Consider the following 17,311-nt stretch of genomic DNA (forward strand, 5'->3'; position numbering starts at 1 on the left):
TTTCACAGTTCTTTATGTTCTGATCTTGTAAAAAGCATGAGTTGACACAATCCCCATAAAGTTGGGGATGTTTTGACTTAGGGAATAGTAAACTTTAGAAAAAATAAATCAAGACATATTCTATATATGCTCATGTGTCATTTAAAATGGGTGTAAAACACAAACACTTCTTCATGGTTACATAATGAATGATTCTAGGTGGAACCATCTTACTTTATATGATAATTTCCTTATTTACTGTGGCAAATAAAATAATGCAACATGTGATATTTTATTAATGTGGGGAAACAGAACACTTTTCCAAAACGGATGTGTTCATCAAAAACTGCAAAAAGAAAAACATGTCAAATCGAGAAGGTAGGGGACCTTGTAATAAATAATCCTCCCAATTTTACTGGTGCTAGGAAATAAATTACAATGACATTAAATGATAGAAATTTCTCAGAAATACTGAAAAGTAACCAAGGGATGAGTTACACCCATCAGCTTTGATATATGTTTAATGAAGTGTGTAATTGTTCATTAGAAATAATTTGGGAATGAAATATATTGTTCTGCAGCAATATAATTAATGGCAGGTGTGCTAAACTGCACTCAACCCACCATTCTGTTGATACACTAAAGCAGAATCTATTCAGGAATGCACAAGGAGTGCCTAAGATGTTGGGTATTTTTTGTCCAGTCTTGAATTCATTTGCCATAGCTCCAGACCACCAGCACAGCCACTTTCCCCGGCATGTGTGTCTGTCCTGGCGTGAGCCATCGTAATCTTCAGAAAAGCTCATATTATGCTTTTTTGATTATGGACCTGTCCTGCAGCTCAAGTCCCTCTCTCTGGCCCGATAGTTTATAGAAACAGCAAAACAAACAGGATATAATGGTATGATACGTAAATATAGTCTCTAAGCTTGGAACCTGCAGACAGAGTAATAGATATTAGGAAAGGAAATGCCCAACGTCTTACCCCTTAGTCCGCAAAATATAGACCTGGTCATTTGCTAGACCCCCTGTAAAGCATTGTGTCTGCTAGAGGTTTTAAATGATTTTGGCCGGATAGAATTTGATGTCTCGTACTTTCCATTTTATTAAAATGTTAAGTCTATATTTTCCTCACATTGGAAACTGGCACAGTGTAGTTGTTGCCTTAACAGCTGGACACTACGGAACACTAAATGAAGATGGATGTATTTCTTTTGAAAATAAATGACCGTTCCCAATAAAGCGTTCTTGATTAAAACAACAATTATTAGATTTACAAACATTTGTATGATTTATTTCAACATACCTCACATTATTTACAACAACAAAAAAGTCAGATTCCTTGCATACAAGACTAATTGAAGGAGGATCATCAATGATGTCAGTATTTACTGAACATGTTCAGGAAGGGAACTCCTTGCAACCAGTACCAAAATCTTCTCAAATATGCAATTACCAACTCAGTGATGTCACTTCAAAAGCAACACAGGTCAGTCTGGTTTCCAAATGCCTCTGATCTTTGAACTGCCTTCTTTCTTCTGAGAGTGTCTAGGCATCTAGAGTACCTTGAAAGAGAACATAGAAAAAAAAWAAAAWAATTGTCAACCATACTATACAAATCTATTATTAATATATACTACCGTTCAAAAGTTTGGGGTCACTTAGAAATGTCCTTGTTTTTGAAACAAAAAGCAATTTTTTTGACCATTAAAATAACATCAAATTGATCAGAAATACAGTGTAGACATTGTTCATGTTGTAAATGTAAATGTAAATGACTATTGTAGCTGGAAACGGCTGATTTTTGATAGAACATCTACATAGGCGTACAGAGGCCCATTATCAGCAACCATCACTCCTGTGTTCCAATGGCACGTTGTGTTAGCTAATCCATGTGTATCATTTTAAAATGCTAATTGATCATTAGAAAACCATTTTGCAATTATGTTAGCACAGCTGAAAACTGTTGTCCTGATTAAAGATGCAATAAAACTGGCCTTCTTTAGACTAGTTGAGTATCTGGAGCATCAGCATTTGTGGTTTCGATTACAGGCTCAAAACAGCCAGAAACAAAGAACCTCCTTCTGAAACTCATCAGTCTATTCTTGATCTGAGAAATGAAGGCTATTCCATGCGAGAAATTACCAAGAAACTGAAGATCTCGTACACTGCTCTGTACTAATCCCTTCACAGAACAGCGCAAACTGGCCCTAACCAGAATAAAAAAAGAGGAGTGGGAGGCCCCGGTGAACAACTGAGCAAGAGGACAAGTACATTAGAGTGTCTAGTTTGAGAAACAGATGCCTCACAAGTCCTCAACTGGCAGCTTCATTAAATAGTACCCACAAAACACCAGTCTCAACGTCAACAGTGAAGAGGCGACTCCGGGGTGTTGGCCTTCTAGGCAGAGTTGCAAAGAAAAAGCCATATCTCAGACTGGCCAATAAAAAGAAAAGATTAAGATGGGCAAAAGAATACAGACACTGGACAGAGGAAGATTGGAAAAAGTGTTATGGACAGACAAATCTAAGTTTGAGGTGTTCAGATCACAAAGAAGAACATTCGTGAGATGCAGAAAAAATGAAGATGCTGGAGGAGTGCTTGATGCCATCTGTCAAGCATGGTGAAGGCAATGTGATGGTCTGGGGGTGCTTTGGTGGTGGTAAAGTGGGCGATTTGTACAGGGTAAATGGGATCCTGAAGAAGGCTGGCTATTACAACATTTTGCCCTGTGGACGGCGCTTAATTGGAGCCAATTTCCTCCTACTTTACTTATTTTTTATTTTCTTTCACCTTTATTTAACCCGGTGGGCCAGTTGAGAACAAGCTCTCATTTACAACTGCGACCTGGCCAAGATAAAGCAAAGCGACAAAAACAACACAGAGTTACAAACAAACGCACAGTCAATAACACAATATAAAATCTATGTACAGTGTGAACAAATGTAGAAGATTAGGGAGGTAAGGCAATAAATAGGCCATAGAGGCGATATAATTACAATTTAGCATTAACACCGGAGTGATAGATGTGCAGATGATGATGTGCAAGTAGAGATAGGGAGGGTTTGGCCGGTAGGGATATCCTTGTCTCAGTATGTAAAAATGTATGCACTCTACTGTAAGTCGCTCTGGATAAGAGCGTCTGCTCTTGGCCGGTAGGGATATCCTTGTCTCAGTATGTAAAAAATTTATAAAATGTATGCACTCTACTGTAAGTCGCTCTGGATAAGAGCGTCTGCTAAATGACTAAAATGTAAAATGTAGATACTGGAGTGCAAAAGAGCAAAAAGATAAATAACAATATGGGGTTTATGAGGTAGTTGGGTGTGCTATTTACAGATTCACTGTACCTGTAAGCTGCTCTGACAGCTGATGCTTAAAGTTAGTGAGGGAGATAAGTCTCCAGCTTCAGTGATTTTTGCAATTCGTTCCAGTCATTGGCAGCAGAGAACTGAAAGGAAAGGCGGCCAAAGGGGGTGTTGCTCTTTGGGGATGACCAGTGAAATATACATGCTGGAGCGCGTGCTACGGGTGTTGCTATGGTGACCAGTGAGCTGAGATAAGGCGGGGCTTTACCTAGCAAAGACTTATAGATGACCTGGATCCAGTGGGTTTGGCGACGAATATGTAGCGAGGGCCAGCCAACGAGAGCATACAGGTCGCAGTGGTGGGTAATATATGGGGCTTTGGTGACAAAACGGATGGCACTGTGCTAGACTACATCCAATTTGCTGAGTAGAGTGTTGGAGGCTATTTTGTAAATGACATCGCCGAAGTCAAGGATCGGTAGGATAGTCAGTTTTACGAGGGTATGTTTGGCAGCATGAGTGAAGGAGGCTTTGTTGCAAAATAGGAAGCTGATTCTAGATTTAATTTTGGATTGGAGATGCTTAATGTGAGTCTGGAAGGAGAGTTTACAGTCTAACCAGAAACCTAGGTATTTGTAGTTGTCCACATATTCTAAGTCAGAACCGTCCAGAGTAGTGATGCTAGTCGGGCAGGCGGTTGCAGGCAGCAATCGGTTGAAGAGCATGCATTTAGTTTTACTAGCATTTAAAAGCAGTTGGAGGCCATGGAAGGAGTGTTGTATGGCATTGAAGCTCATTTGGAGGTTTGTTAACACAGTGTCCAAAGGGCCAGATGTATACAGAATGGTGTCGTCTGCATAGGAGGTGGATCAGAGAATCACCAGCAGCAAGAGAAACATCATTGATATATACAGAGAAAAGAGTCAGCCCGAGAATTGAACCCTGTGGCACCCCGATAGAGACTGCCAGAGGTCCGGACAACAGGCCCTCCGATTTGACACACTGAACTCTGAGAAGTAGTTGGTGAACCAGGCGAGGCAGTCATTTGAGAAACCAAGGCTATTGAGTCTGCCGATAAGAATGCAGTGATTGACAGAATCGAAAGCCTTGGCCAGGTCGATGAAGACGGCTGCATAGTACTGTCATTTATCGATGGCGGTTATGATATCGTTTAGGACTTTGAGTGTGGCTGAGGTGCACCCATGACCAGCTCGGAAACCAGATTGCATAGTGGAGAAGGGACGGTGGAATTTGAAATGGTCGATTTTAGTAAGGCAGTGCAGGATGGATATAGGTCTATAACAGTTTGGGTCTAGAGTGTCTCCCCTTTTAAAAAGGGCAGCTTTCCAATCTTTGGGGATATCGGATGATACGAAATAGGTTGAACAGGCTAGTAATAGGGGTTGCAACCATTTCGGCAGATAATTTTAGAAAGAGAGGGTCCAGATTATCTAGCCCAGCTGATTTGTTGGGATCCAGATTTTGCAGCAGGACAATGACCGCTCCAAACTATGCAAGAACTATTTATTTCATTGTTCTTTTCTCACCCATCTACACACAATACCCCATAATGTAACACAATATCAGGAAGGCATTCCTAATGTTTTATACAAAGTGTGATAAACACACACGGACAGTATCTATCACATTGTGTACAAAACATTAGGGAACACATGCTCTTTCCATGACAAAGACTGACCAGGTGAAACCTACGATCCCTTATTGTAGATGAAGAGGAGGAGACTGGTTAAAGAAGGATTTTTTTAGCCTTGAGACATGGATTGTGTATGTGTGCCATTCAGAGGGTGAATGGGCAAGACAAAAGATTGCCTTTGAACAGGGTACGGTATTAGGTGCCAGGCACACTGGTTTGAGTGCTTCAAGAACTGCAATGCTGCTGGGTTTTTCACGCTCAACAGCTTCCCGTGTGTATCAAGAATGGTTCACCACCCAATGACATCCAGCCAACTTGACAACTGTGGGAAGCATTGGAGTCAACATGGGCCAGCATCCCTGTGGAATGCTTTCGACACCTTGTGGAGTCCATGCCCTGACGAATTGAGTTTGTTCTGAGGGCAAAGGGGGTGCAACTCAATATTAAGGTATTCCAAATGTTTTGTACACTCAGTGTAATATACACTGCTCAAAAAAATAAAGGGAACACTTAAACACAATGTAACTCCAAGTCAATCACACTTCTGTGAAATCAAACTGTCCACTTAGGAAGCAACACTGATTGACAATAAATTTCACATGCTGTTGTGCAAATGGAATAGACAACAGGTGGAAATTATAGGCAATTAGCAAGACACCCCCAATAAAGGAGTGGTTCTGCAGGTGGTGAAACAGACCACTTCTCAGTTCCTATGCTTCCTGGCTGATGTTTTGGTCACTTTTGATATGTCTTCTTAGTGGTTAGCATGAAGACGGATCTACAACCTCACTACAAGTTGTGCTCATGTTTATTGCAGCTCTCCAGGTGGCACTCAATTGCTAGCTTTTGTGCCAAGAAAGCTGTTCTGTGTCTGTCAGTCTAGTGTTTCTCGAGCTATTTATATGGCGCGTATCCGGATGACAGGCCTAGTACATTAGAGACTTTGGAGGAGGCTCGTTTTTTTAGTTGATGGTCTTTATCAATCCCATGTCTAGCATGTACGCTACTTCCTGCTTTTGTCTAAGTAGTGAGCAGTAGTTAGCTTACGCTCATTTTTAGCCTGCCTAATATTATTTACCTTCCAGCATTGCCACCAAATGTGCATGTTTTGTCTGCTCAAACGGTCATGGAAACAGACTCTCGTATGAGGTGGTTTCTGGGGGTGGGGTGGTTGGGTGGATTGATGGTGCCCCGTACTGTGCCACAGGTGGTGGGTGGTTGTGCGTTTACAGGTTTCCCGATTATCGATTCCGTTGTTCAGGACTTGTGCATTGCATTCTTGATTAGTTACAGACCAGTATGGCATATATTCGCCGACTGGGCTCCTGTGCTCTTCTACAGATGAAAAGCAGGTTCACACTGTGAGCACATGTGACAGACGTGCAGCGGAGTCTGCGAGTCTGCGCGTGAGAACTTCTGCATGCTGTGCTGCAACATCTCCAGCATGATCCGGTTTTTGCGGGTGTCAGTCATGGTGTGGGTGGCATTTCTTTTTGGGGGCCGACAAGCCCTCCATGTTACTCGCCAAGAGGTAGGCCTGACTGCCATTTTGGTACCGGATGATGATCCTCAGACCCCTTGTGAGACCATATGCTGGTGCGGTTGGCCCTGGGTTCTCCTAATGCAAGACAATGCTAGACCTCATTGGCTGGAGTGTGTAGCAGTTCCTGCAAGAGGAAGGCATTGATGCTACGGACTGGCCCCCCATTCCCCAGACCTGAATCCAATGAGCACATTTGGACATCATGTCTCGCTCCATCCACCAACGCCACGTTGCACCACAGACTGTCCAGGAGTGGCGGATTCTTTAGTCCAGGTCTGGGGAGAGATCCTCAGGAGACCATCCGCCACCTCATCAGAGCATGCCAGCGGCGGTTGTAGGGAGCATACAGGCACGTGAGGGCCACACACACTAGTGAGCCTCATTTTGACTTGTTTTAAGGACATTACATCAAAGTTGATCAGCCTGTAGTGTGGTTTTCCACTTATATTTTGAGGTGGACTCCACATCCAGACCTCCATGGTTGATAACTTTGATTTCCATTGATAATTTTTGTGTGATTTTGTTGTCAGCACATTCAACTATGTAAAGAAAAAAGTATTTAATAAGAATATTTCATTCATTCAGATCTAGGATGTGTTATTTTAGTGTTCCCTTTATTTTTTTGAGCAGTGTATAATACTATATATTCACTTTGATTGTTATTTCTTGATTTTATTATTTGTATTGTATTTGCAAGATATTCTACTGCACTGTTGGAGCTAGTAGCATAAGCATTTGCTTGCAATGCTATAACACCTGCAAATATGTGTACGCAACCCATAAACTTTCATTTGAATCATTACCGATTCTTACCGATTTATCGCCCCCAGGTTCCTTGGAGAGTTCATCAATGAGCTTGACGCCCTGATAAGTTCCTTTCCTGAGGATGGCTCACCTCTCACAGTTCTGGGTGACTTTAACCTCCCCACGTCTACCTTTGACTCATTCCTCTCTGCCTCCTTCTTTCCACTCCTCTCCTCTTTTGACCTCACCCTCTCCACCTTCCCCCCTACTCACAAGGCAGGCAATACGCTTGACCTCATCTTTACTAGATGCTGTTCTTCCACTAATCTCATTGCAACTCCCTCCAAGTCTCCGACCACTACCTTGTATCCTTTTCCCTCTCGCTCTCATCCAACACTTCCCACACTGCCCTACTCGGATGTATCGCGCCGTCCCAACCTTCGCTCTCTCTCCCCCGCTACTCTCTCCTCTTCCATCCTATCATCTCTTCCCTCTGCTCAAACCTTCTCCAACCTATCTCCTGATTCTGCCTCCTCAACCCTCCTCCTCCCTTTCTGCATCCTTTGACTCTCTATGTCCCCTATCCTCCAGGCCGGCTCGGTCCTCCCCTCCTGCTCCGTGGCTCGACGACTCATTGCGAGCTCACAGAACAGGGCTCCGGGCAGCCGAGCGGAAATGGAGGAAAACTCGCCTCCCTGCGGACCTGGCATCCTTTCACTCCCTCCTCTCTACATTCTCCTCTTCTGTCTCTGCTGCTAAATCCAATTTCTACCACTCTAAATTCCAAGCATCTGCTCTAACCCTAGGAAGCTCTTTGCCACCTTCTCCTCCCTCCTGAATCCTCCTCCCCTCCTCCCCCCTCCTCCCTCTCTGCTGATGACTTCGTCAACCATTTTGAAAAGAAGGTCGACGACATCCGATCCTCGTTGCTAAGCAAACGACACCGCTGTTCTGCTCACACTGCCCTACCCTGTGCTTTGACCTCTTTCTCCCTCTCTCTCCAGATGAAATCTCGCGTCTTGTGACGGCCGGCCGCCCAACAACCTGCCCGCTTGACCCTATTCCCCTCCTCTCTTCTCCAGACCATTTCCGGAGACCTTCTCCCTTACCTCACCTCGCTCATCAAACTCATCCTTGACCGCTGGCTACGTCCCTTCCGTCTTCAAGAGAGCGAGAGTTGCACCCTTCTGAAAAACCTACACTCGATCCCTCCGATGTCAACAACTACAGACCAGTATCCCTTCTTTCTTTTCTCTCCAAAACTCTTGAACGTGCCGTCCTTGGCCAGCTCTCCTGCTATCTCTCTCAGATAACCTTCTTGATCCAAATCAGTCAGGTTTCAAGACTAGTCATTCAACTGAGACTGCTCTTCTCTGTGTCACGGAGGCGCTCCGCACTGCTAAAGCTAACTCTCTCTCCTCTGCTCTCATCCTTCTAGACCTATCGGCTGCCTTTGATACTGGAACCATCAGATCCTCCTCTCCACCCTCTCCGAGCTGGGCATCTCCGGCGCGGCCCACGCTTGGATTGCGTCCTACCTGACAGGTCGCTCCTACCAGGTGGCGTGGCGAGAATCTGTCTCCGCACCAGTGCTCTCACCACTGGTGTCCCCCAGGGCTCTGTTCTAGGCCCTCTCTATTCTCGCTATACACCAAGTCACTTGGCTCTGTCATATCCTCACATGGTCTCTCCTATCATTGCTATGCAGACGACACACAATTAATCTTCTCCTTTCCCCCCTCTGATAACCAGGTGGTGAATCGCATCTCTGCATGTCTGGCAGACATATCAGTGTGGATGACGGATCACCACCTCAAGCTGAACCTCGGCAAGACGGAGCTGCTCTCCTCCGGGGAAGGACTGCCCGTTCCATATCTCGCCATCACGGTTGACAACTCCATTGTGTCCTCCTCCCAGAGTGCTAAGAACCTTGGCGTGATCCTGGACAACACCCTGTCGTCTCAACTAACATCAAGGCGGTGACCCGTTCCTGTAGGTTCATGCTCTACAACATTCGCAGAGTACGACCCTGCCTCACCCAGGAAGCGGCGCAGGTCCTTATCCAGGCACTTGTCATCTCCCGTCTGGATTACTGCAACTCGCTGTTGGCTGGGCTCCCTGCCTGTGCCATTAAACCCCTACAACTCATCCAGAACGCGCGAGCCCGTCTGGTGTTCAACTTTCCCAAGTTCTCTCACGTCACCCCGCTCCTCCGCTCTCTCCACTGGCTTCCAGTTTAAGCTCGCATCCGCTACAAGACCATGGTGCTTGCCTACGGAGCTGTGGGGAACGGCACCTCCGTACCTTCAGGCTCTGATCAGGCCCTACACCCAAACAAGGGCACTGCGTTCATCCACCTCTGGCCTGCTCGCCTCCCTACCTCTGAGGAAGTACAGTTCCCGCTCAGCCCAGTCAAAACTGTTCGCTGCTCTGGCACCCCAATGGGAACAAACTCCCTCACGACGCCAGGTCAGCGGAGTCAATCACCACCTTCCGGAGACACCTGAAACCCCACCTCTTTAAGGAATACCTAGGATAGGATAAAGTAATCCTTCTAACCCCCCCCCCCTTAAAAGAGTTAGATGCACTATTGTAAAGTGGTTGTTCCACTGGATATCATAAGGTGAATGCACCAATTTGTAAGTCGCTCTGGATAAGAGCGTCTGCTAAATGACTTAAATGTAATGTAAATGATTCAGTACAGCCAATGAAATCAGGCTAATGCATCACAGCATGATCATCCAATTACATAAAATCTATTAGCAATCTTATGAGGATAAAAACATGGTAGAGGTTTAGTAAAGAAGCATGCTTGGCAGAGAACTTACCTTCCAGAAAAGCAAACTCATCTATGGCCTCGATTGCATTGTCTGTTAGTGAAGAAAAAAAACAATAGTTAGGAACAACTAGTCAAAGGCTAGCCCAGGGGTAGGCAACCCTGTTCCTGGAGTGCCGCTGGTACTTCAGGATKTTGTTCCAACTAGGCACCACACCTGACCAACTGAGCTAATCGATCAGTTCAGTGACTGCCTAAATTCAACACACCTGGTCTTCTAGGTCGGTTTAATCAAAAACCTGAAGTGCCTGCGGCACTCCAGGACTAGGGTTGCCTACCCCTGGTCTAGCCTAAGTGGCCACCAATCCTGGTCCTGTAGAGTTAGGCCTATACCTGATTCAACTTACCAAGGTCTTAGTGGTGAGGTAGAACAAAAGCCTGCACACCAACTCAAATACACACTTTTGCTGTACACACTTTTGCTGTAGCCCCAGATCAACACCTGATTCCTCTTGTCAACGAATCATCAAGCACTCAATGAGATGAATGAGGTGTGTGTGTCCTACAATGAAAGTGTTTACTGTTGGTGTGAGTTGGTGCGCAGGCTTTTGTTCTACCTCAACACTAAGACCTCGATCAGTTGAATCAGGTATAGGCCTAATACGTGTTTAGTACGAGGATGGAACTAAAGTCTGCAAACCCTGTGGCTCTCCAGAACCAGGGGTTGGTGACCATTACACTAAGCATATGGTATATAGGATCAATGTTTGGTCAACAACATGTCCACTTGACATTACTAACCTAAATCCTTCCTCTGCAAAGTTTTCCTCTTTCCTTGCTGGGCATACACCAGGGCATCTTTGGCAATCATCTCAACAAAGAGTTCCTGGAAGACATGAACTGAAGTTTAGTAAACAGTGAGTAACATCCAGGAGCGGCGCTCCCTCACTTTTCAATTTTAGAATACATGGAGCTGGTAAAACTACTTCTGGAAAACTCATTCTAATGATTTCGAAATCAAATTATATTTAATTACCACTAAAATTCCATGAAAAATTATAGAATGACAAACCAAATAAATATGTATAGCAGCCTAGAGGTAAATGGTGGTTTCTTCCCTGTCTTATCTCTGGCAGTGGCTAGAATGATTAACTATAGGCTGTGTGTGTGTGCACTGCGGAGACCCGTAGGAGGCTCTGACGCTCGTCGAATGTGGCAGGGCTTGCAAACTATTACGGACTACAAAGGGAAACCCAGCCGCGAGCTGCTCAGTGACGCAAGCCTACCAGACAAGCTAAATACCTTTTATGCTTGCTTCGAGGCAAGCAACACCGAAGCATGCATGAGAGCACCAGCTGTTTCAGACGACTGTGTGATCACGCTCTCCGTAGCCGATGTGACCAAGACCTTTAAACAGGTCAACATTCACAAGGCCGCGGGCCAGACAGATTACCAGGACGTGTACTCAGAGCATGCGCGGACCAACTGGCAAGTATCTTCAGTGACATTTTCAACCTCTCTCGAGTCTGTAATACCTACATGTTTTAAGCAGATCACCATAGTCCATGTGCCCAAGAAAGCGAAGGTAACCTGCCAAAATGACTACCGTCCCATAGCACTCACGTCAGTAGCCATGAAGTGCTTTGAAAGGCTGGTCATGGCTCACATCAACACCATCATCCCGGAAACCCTAGACACCTCCAATTTGCATACCGCCTCAACAGATCCACAGATGACGCAATCTGAATCGCACTCCACACTGCCCTTTCCCACTTGGACAAAAAGAACACCTGCGTGAGAATGCTGTTCATTGACTACAACTCAGTGTTCAAGACCATAGTGCCCATAAAACTCAACACTAAGCTAAGGACCCTGGGACTAAACATCTCCCTCTGCAACTGGATCCTGGACTTCATGATGGGCCACCCCCAGGTGGTAAGGGTAGGCAACATCATCCACGATGATCCTCAAAATGGGGACCCCTAACGGGTGCGTGCTTAGTCCCCTCCTGTACTCCTTGTTCACCCACGACTTCGTGGCCAAGCACGACTCCAACACCATCATTAAGTTTGCTGATGACACAATGGTTGGCCTGATCACCAACAACGATGAGACAGCCTATAGGGAGGTCAGAGACCTGGCAGTGTGGTGTCAGGAAAACAACCTCTCCCTCAACGTGAGCAAGACAAAGGAGCTGATCATGGACTACAGGAAAAGGACGGCAGACCACGCCCCCATTCACATCGACAGGGCAGTAGTGGAGCAGGTCGAGAGTTAAGTTCCTTGGTGTTCACATCACCAACAAAATATCATGGTCCAAAACACACCAAGAAAGTCGTGAAGAGGGCACAACAGTACCTTTTCCCCCTCAAGAGACTGAAAAGATTTGGCATGGGTCCCCAGATCTTCAAAAAGTTCTACAGCTGCACCATCAAGAGCATCCTGACCGGTTGCATCACCGCCTGGTATGGCAACTGCTCGGCATCCGACTGTAAGGCAATACAGGGGGTAGTGCATACTGCCCAGTACATCACTGGGGCAAAGCTGCTTGCCATCCAGGACCTATATACTAGGCAGTGTCAGAGGAAGGCTCAAACATGCATTTCACACTAAGGTCTCCACCTGTTATATTCAGCACGTGACAAATAAAATTTGAAGTAGACGAGGATGGGAAAAGAGTGAGGAATCCTGAGAGGATTCCAGTGAGTAGTAGATTTGTGCCAGCACAGAGCGATAGGCCAACAAGTAATTTATGCATTAGTAAGTTTGGCTTCTTAGCATTCATAGCAATGGTTATCAACTGTACCGCAGTTATTGAATGTAAATCACAGAAAATAGATGTTGTGGTGGCAGCTGGAGACATGTATTTGGGTATAAGAGATTTGACGTCAAAATAGTTACAAGGTTTGTTGAGAGGTGGTGTTTGATCCTCCCAGGACCTTAGCATGGTGCAGGAGCAGATGGGGTCAATGTAGTGGAATGGGATAGTGTATATTTAATGAGTAAAGGTGGTGTTGTCTAGGGCTATATTTCACATTCGTAGAGGAACAGGACTAATGAAGAGAATTTAATGTAGGTAGGTCGTGACAATAGGTGGCGGTGTATGCACCTAAAAGTTGAATGCGATCCACCATCCAAATCCCAAAGAAGGACTGACTTCAGCACCCAAAGACTAGCCTGCAATTACTGTCGGCTATAGAGCCCCACAGTGGAGAGGTTGGGTTAATGCAGAAGACACATTTCAGTTGAATGCATTCAGTTGTACAACTGACTAGTTGTCCCCTTTTCCCTTTCCATAATACCCATAAAACCTAGCAGTCCACCATTTTTCCCATAGGGGATTTTAGAAACACTTCAAATAAGGGCTGTGTTTCATGACCAGCTGGCTAGAGCGTTTACAGACATATTCAATCTCTCCCTATTCCAGTCTGCTGTCCCCACTTGCTTCAAGATGTCCACTATTGTTCCTGTACCCAAGAAAGCAAAGGTAAATGTAAGGGTGCTCTCGAGCGGCTAGATGTTCTTTACCATTCGGCCATCAGATTTGCCACCAATGCTCCTTATAGGACACATCACTGCACTCTATACTCCTCTGTAAACGGGTCATCTCTGTATACCCGTCACAAGACCCACTGGTTGATGCTTGTTTATAAAACCCTCTTAGGCCTCACTCCCCCCTATCTGAGATATCTACTGCAGCCCTCATCCTCCACATACTTGATCCGTTCTGCCAGTCACATTCTGTTAAAGGTCCCAAAAAGCACACACATCCCTGGGTCGCTCCAATTTTCAGTTCGCTGCAGCTAGTGACTGGAACAACCTGCAACAAATACTCAAATTGGACAGTATTCTCAATCTCTTCATTCAAAGACACTCTTACTGACAGTTGTGGCTGCTTTGCGTGATGTATTGTTGTCTCTACCTTCTTGCCCTTTGTGCTGTTGTCTGTGTCCAATAATGGCTGTACCATGTTTTGTGCTGCTACCATGTTGTGTTGCTACCATGTTGTTATGTTGTGTTGCTACCAAGCTGTGTTGTCATGTGTTGCTGCCTTGCTTTGTTGTCGTCTTCGGTCTCTCTTTATGTAGTGTTGTCTCTCTTGTCATGGTGTGTTTTGTCCTATATTTATCTTTTATTTTTAATCCCAGCCCCCGTAGGAGGTCTTTTGGTAGGCCGTCATTGTAAATAAGAATTTGTTCTTAACTGACTTGCCTAGTTAAATAAAAAAAAATKTAAAAAAGGAACTAAATTACTATCGCCACATAGCACTCACTTCTGTAATCATGAAGTGCTTTGAGAGGCTAGTTAAGGATAATATCACCTCCACCTTACACCTACACCCACTTGAATTTGCATACCGTCCCAATAGATCCAGACTACGCAATAGACATCGCACTGAACACTGCCCTAAGAGGAATGTCTATGTAAGAATAATGTTCATAGACTACAGCTCAGCCTTCAACACCATAGTACCCTCCAAACTCACTCACTTAAGCTTGGAAACCCTGGGTCTGAAATCCGCCCTGTGCAACTGGGTCCTGGACTTCCCGACGAGCCGCCCCCAGGTGGTGAAGGTAGGAAACAACACCTCTACTACGCTGATCCTCAACACAGGGGCCCCACAAGGGTGCATGCTCAGCCCCCTCCTGTACTCCCTGTTCACCCATGACTATGTGGCCATGCACGCCTCCAATTCAATCAAGTTTGCAGACGACAACAGTAGTAGGCCTGATTACCAACAATGACGAGACAGCCTACAGGGGGGAGGTGAAGGCCCTGGCGGAGTGGTGCCAGAAGAATTACCTCTCCCTCAACAAAACAAAGGAGCTGATGGTGGATTCAGGAGACCGCAGAGGGAGCACACTCCCATCCACGGGACCACAGTAAAGAAGGTGAAAAGCTTCAAGTTCCTCGGCCTATACGTCAATGACAATCTGAAATGGTCCACCCACACAGACAGTGTAGTGAAGAAATTTGGCTAGGTCCCTAAGACCCTCACAAACTTTCACCATTGAGCGCATCCTGTCAGGCTGTAGCACTGTCAGGTACAGCAGCTGCACAGCCTGCAACCGCTGGGCTCTCCAGATGGTGGTCTGCCCAACACATCACCAGGGGCACACTGCCTGCCATCCAGGACACCTGCAGCACCCGATGTCACAGGAAGGCCAAAAAGATCAAGGACATCAACCACCTGAGCCATGGCCTGTTCACCCCGCTATCATCCAGAAAGAGAGGTTAGTAAAGGTGCATCAAAGCTGGGACTGAGAGACTGAAAAACAGCTTCTATCTCAAGGCCATCAGACTGTTAAATAGCCATCACTAGCAGGCCTCCACCCAGTATCCTGCACTGAACTTAATCACTGTCACTAGCCGGCTACCACCCAGTTACTCAACTCTGCACCTTAGAGGCTGCTGCACTAAGTACATAGACATGGAATCACTGGTCACTTGAATAATGTTTACATACCGTTTTACTAATTTAATATGTATATACTGTATTCTAGTCAATGCCAATCCGACATTGCTCACCCTAATATTTATATATTTCTTAATTCCATAATTTTCCTTTAAATGTGTGTGTATTGTTGTGAATTGTTAGATACTACTACACTGTTGGAGCTATGCACAAAGAAGCATTTCGCTACACCCGCAATAACAACTGCTAAATATGTGTATGTGACCAATAAAATTTGATTTGATGTAGGCTTACCCTGGCGTGACATTTTGATAACTATGTAAATCGCTCTCGGACAAGGTGACTTATCAATATATTCGGCTCTATTTACGCTCAGATTCAAAACTGCTAATTAGCATCAAAATAGACATCATGCAAAACTACAAATCCCTGCAAGCTCCACCACATCATCGCTAACTGATCCCTTTGCTAAAAGGTATTGTGTCAATTTAAAAAAATGTGCAGAAGACAGTTCACAGATTTGTCCATTTAAAGAAATTTAGCCTATCTATTCCTACATCTAGCTAAAATTATATAGTTAATCCATAGAATCTTAGTTTTACTTCAATTTGGCAGTCTTGTCCAGATTAACATAGCATTTGTAGTTCCTTATGATAGCCACATTAGCATTTCATTTTTGGGAGGGTAAATAAATGCAAATATATTTGTTAGGAGAGATTTACACAGCTATGAAAACGTCGCGCCAGGGTAAGTCTACACGAAACACAGTCCTTATTGTAAGTGTTTCCAAAATCCCCTATGGGAAAAATGAAAGGTGGAAAACGATAGGAACCATTTCCCTGTTTGACCTCTAGGTTTTATGGGTATTGTGTCATCCTGTGGTACTCAATTAACTAACTACAACAAGGACCATAAAACAGCTGGCTAGCCAGTTACATGGCATTAGTCCATGTTGACTGTAGGCTACCAAATATGAAAACAAACTATCATACTGGTAGCTACTCCACGTAATAGTTTTAACTTACTGTGGCTTTAGCTATGATAAACACAGACTCTTGACTGGCGAGGGACACGTCTGGGTCGGCTTTCATCAATGCCTTGATGCGGGATAGCGGTAACTTCGCGAGACGGTTCTGGGGACCTCCTGTAACAGGCCCAGTTTGTTGGTTGTTCTCGCCAGCCTCGTTCCCCCGTACCTCTTCCTCGCCTTCACATCGCTCTGGGTCCGACTCTGTGGGTCCCAAGGGGGCGACAGAGACTGCAACACTTTCCGCCATTCTCTTGTAGCCACATACAGTTCGTAGCTAGCATGTGCTACTTTCCTAGCGTAGAAAATGTGCTCGAATTCGAGAATCACACATTCGAATGTCCCTCCCCTTTCACTCCCGCCATCTATTCCTTGTGTGTGATTGGATAAATTGCCGACTTCATGAGGCGACGATTGTCTCGAACGGAAGCCAAACAAAGTGTTCACAACTCCTCAGCGCTCCTCCTAAACGTTGTGAAACATTGACTACAGAACGCCCACGATGCTGAATAGGAAACATGACAGATCATGACACTAATTAAGAACTCTATCATATATCTGTTGCATTCAATTGCCATCTCCATTTCTCTATTGCTGTAGAAATGTGAGCAATTATTAATTGTTTGTTGCTAGACCTGTCATAAATATTGAATTTGATTGGCCTACCTTTCAATAAAATGTTCAATGTTTATCATTACATTAGAACATTGACTACAGAACGCCCACGATGCTGAATAGGAAACATGACAGATCATGACACTAATTAAGAACTCTATCATATATCTGTTGCATTCAATTGCCATCTCCATTTCTCTATTGCTGTAGAAATGTGAGCAATTATTAATTGTTTGTAGCTAGACCTGT

The 17,311-nt window shown here is 44.8% G+C and overlaps 1 protein-coding gene across 1 annotated transcript; it reads right to left on the reverse strand.

The window, feature by feature from the left end:
• Positions 1–1,257: 1,257 nt before the first annotated feature.
• On the reverse strand, positions 1,258–16,932 carry LOC111952111 (DNA polymerase epsilon subunit 4). The gene is made up of 4 exons (XM_023970601.2): positions 16,446–16,932; positions 10,806–10,890; positions 10,057–10,098; positions 1,258–1,544 (listed from the first exon to the last, which is right to left on the reverse strand). The coding sequence occupies exons 1-4, from the start codon at positions 16,695–16,697 to the stop codon at positions 1,528–1,530; spliced, it is 396 nt and encodes a 131-aa protein (XP_023826369.1). The 5' UTR covers positions 16,698–16,932; the 3' UTR covers positions 1,258–1,527.
• Positions 16,933–17,311: the final 379 nt, after the last annotated feature.

Source organism: Salvelinus sp. IW2-2015, linkage group LG26 (genome assembly GCF_002910315.2).
Source record: "Salvelinus sp. IW2-2015 linkage group LG26, ASM291031v2, whole genome shotgun sequence".
Taxonomy (NCBI): domain Eukaryota; kingdom Metazoa; phylum Chordata; class Actinopteri; order Salmoniformes; family Salmonidae; genus Salvelinus; species Salvelinus sp. IW2-2015.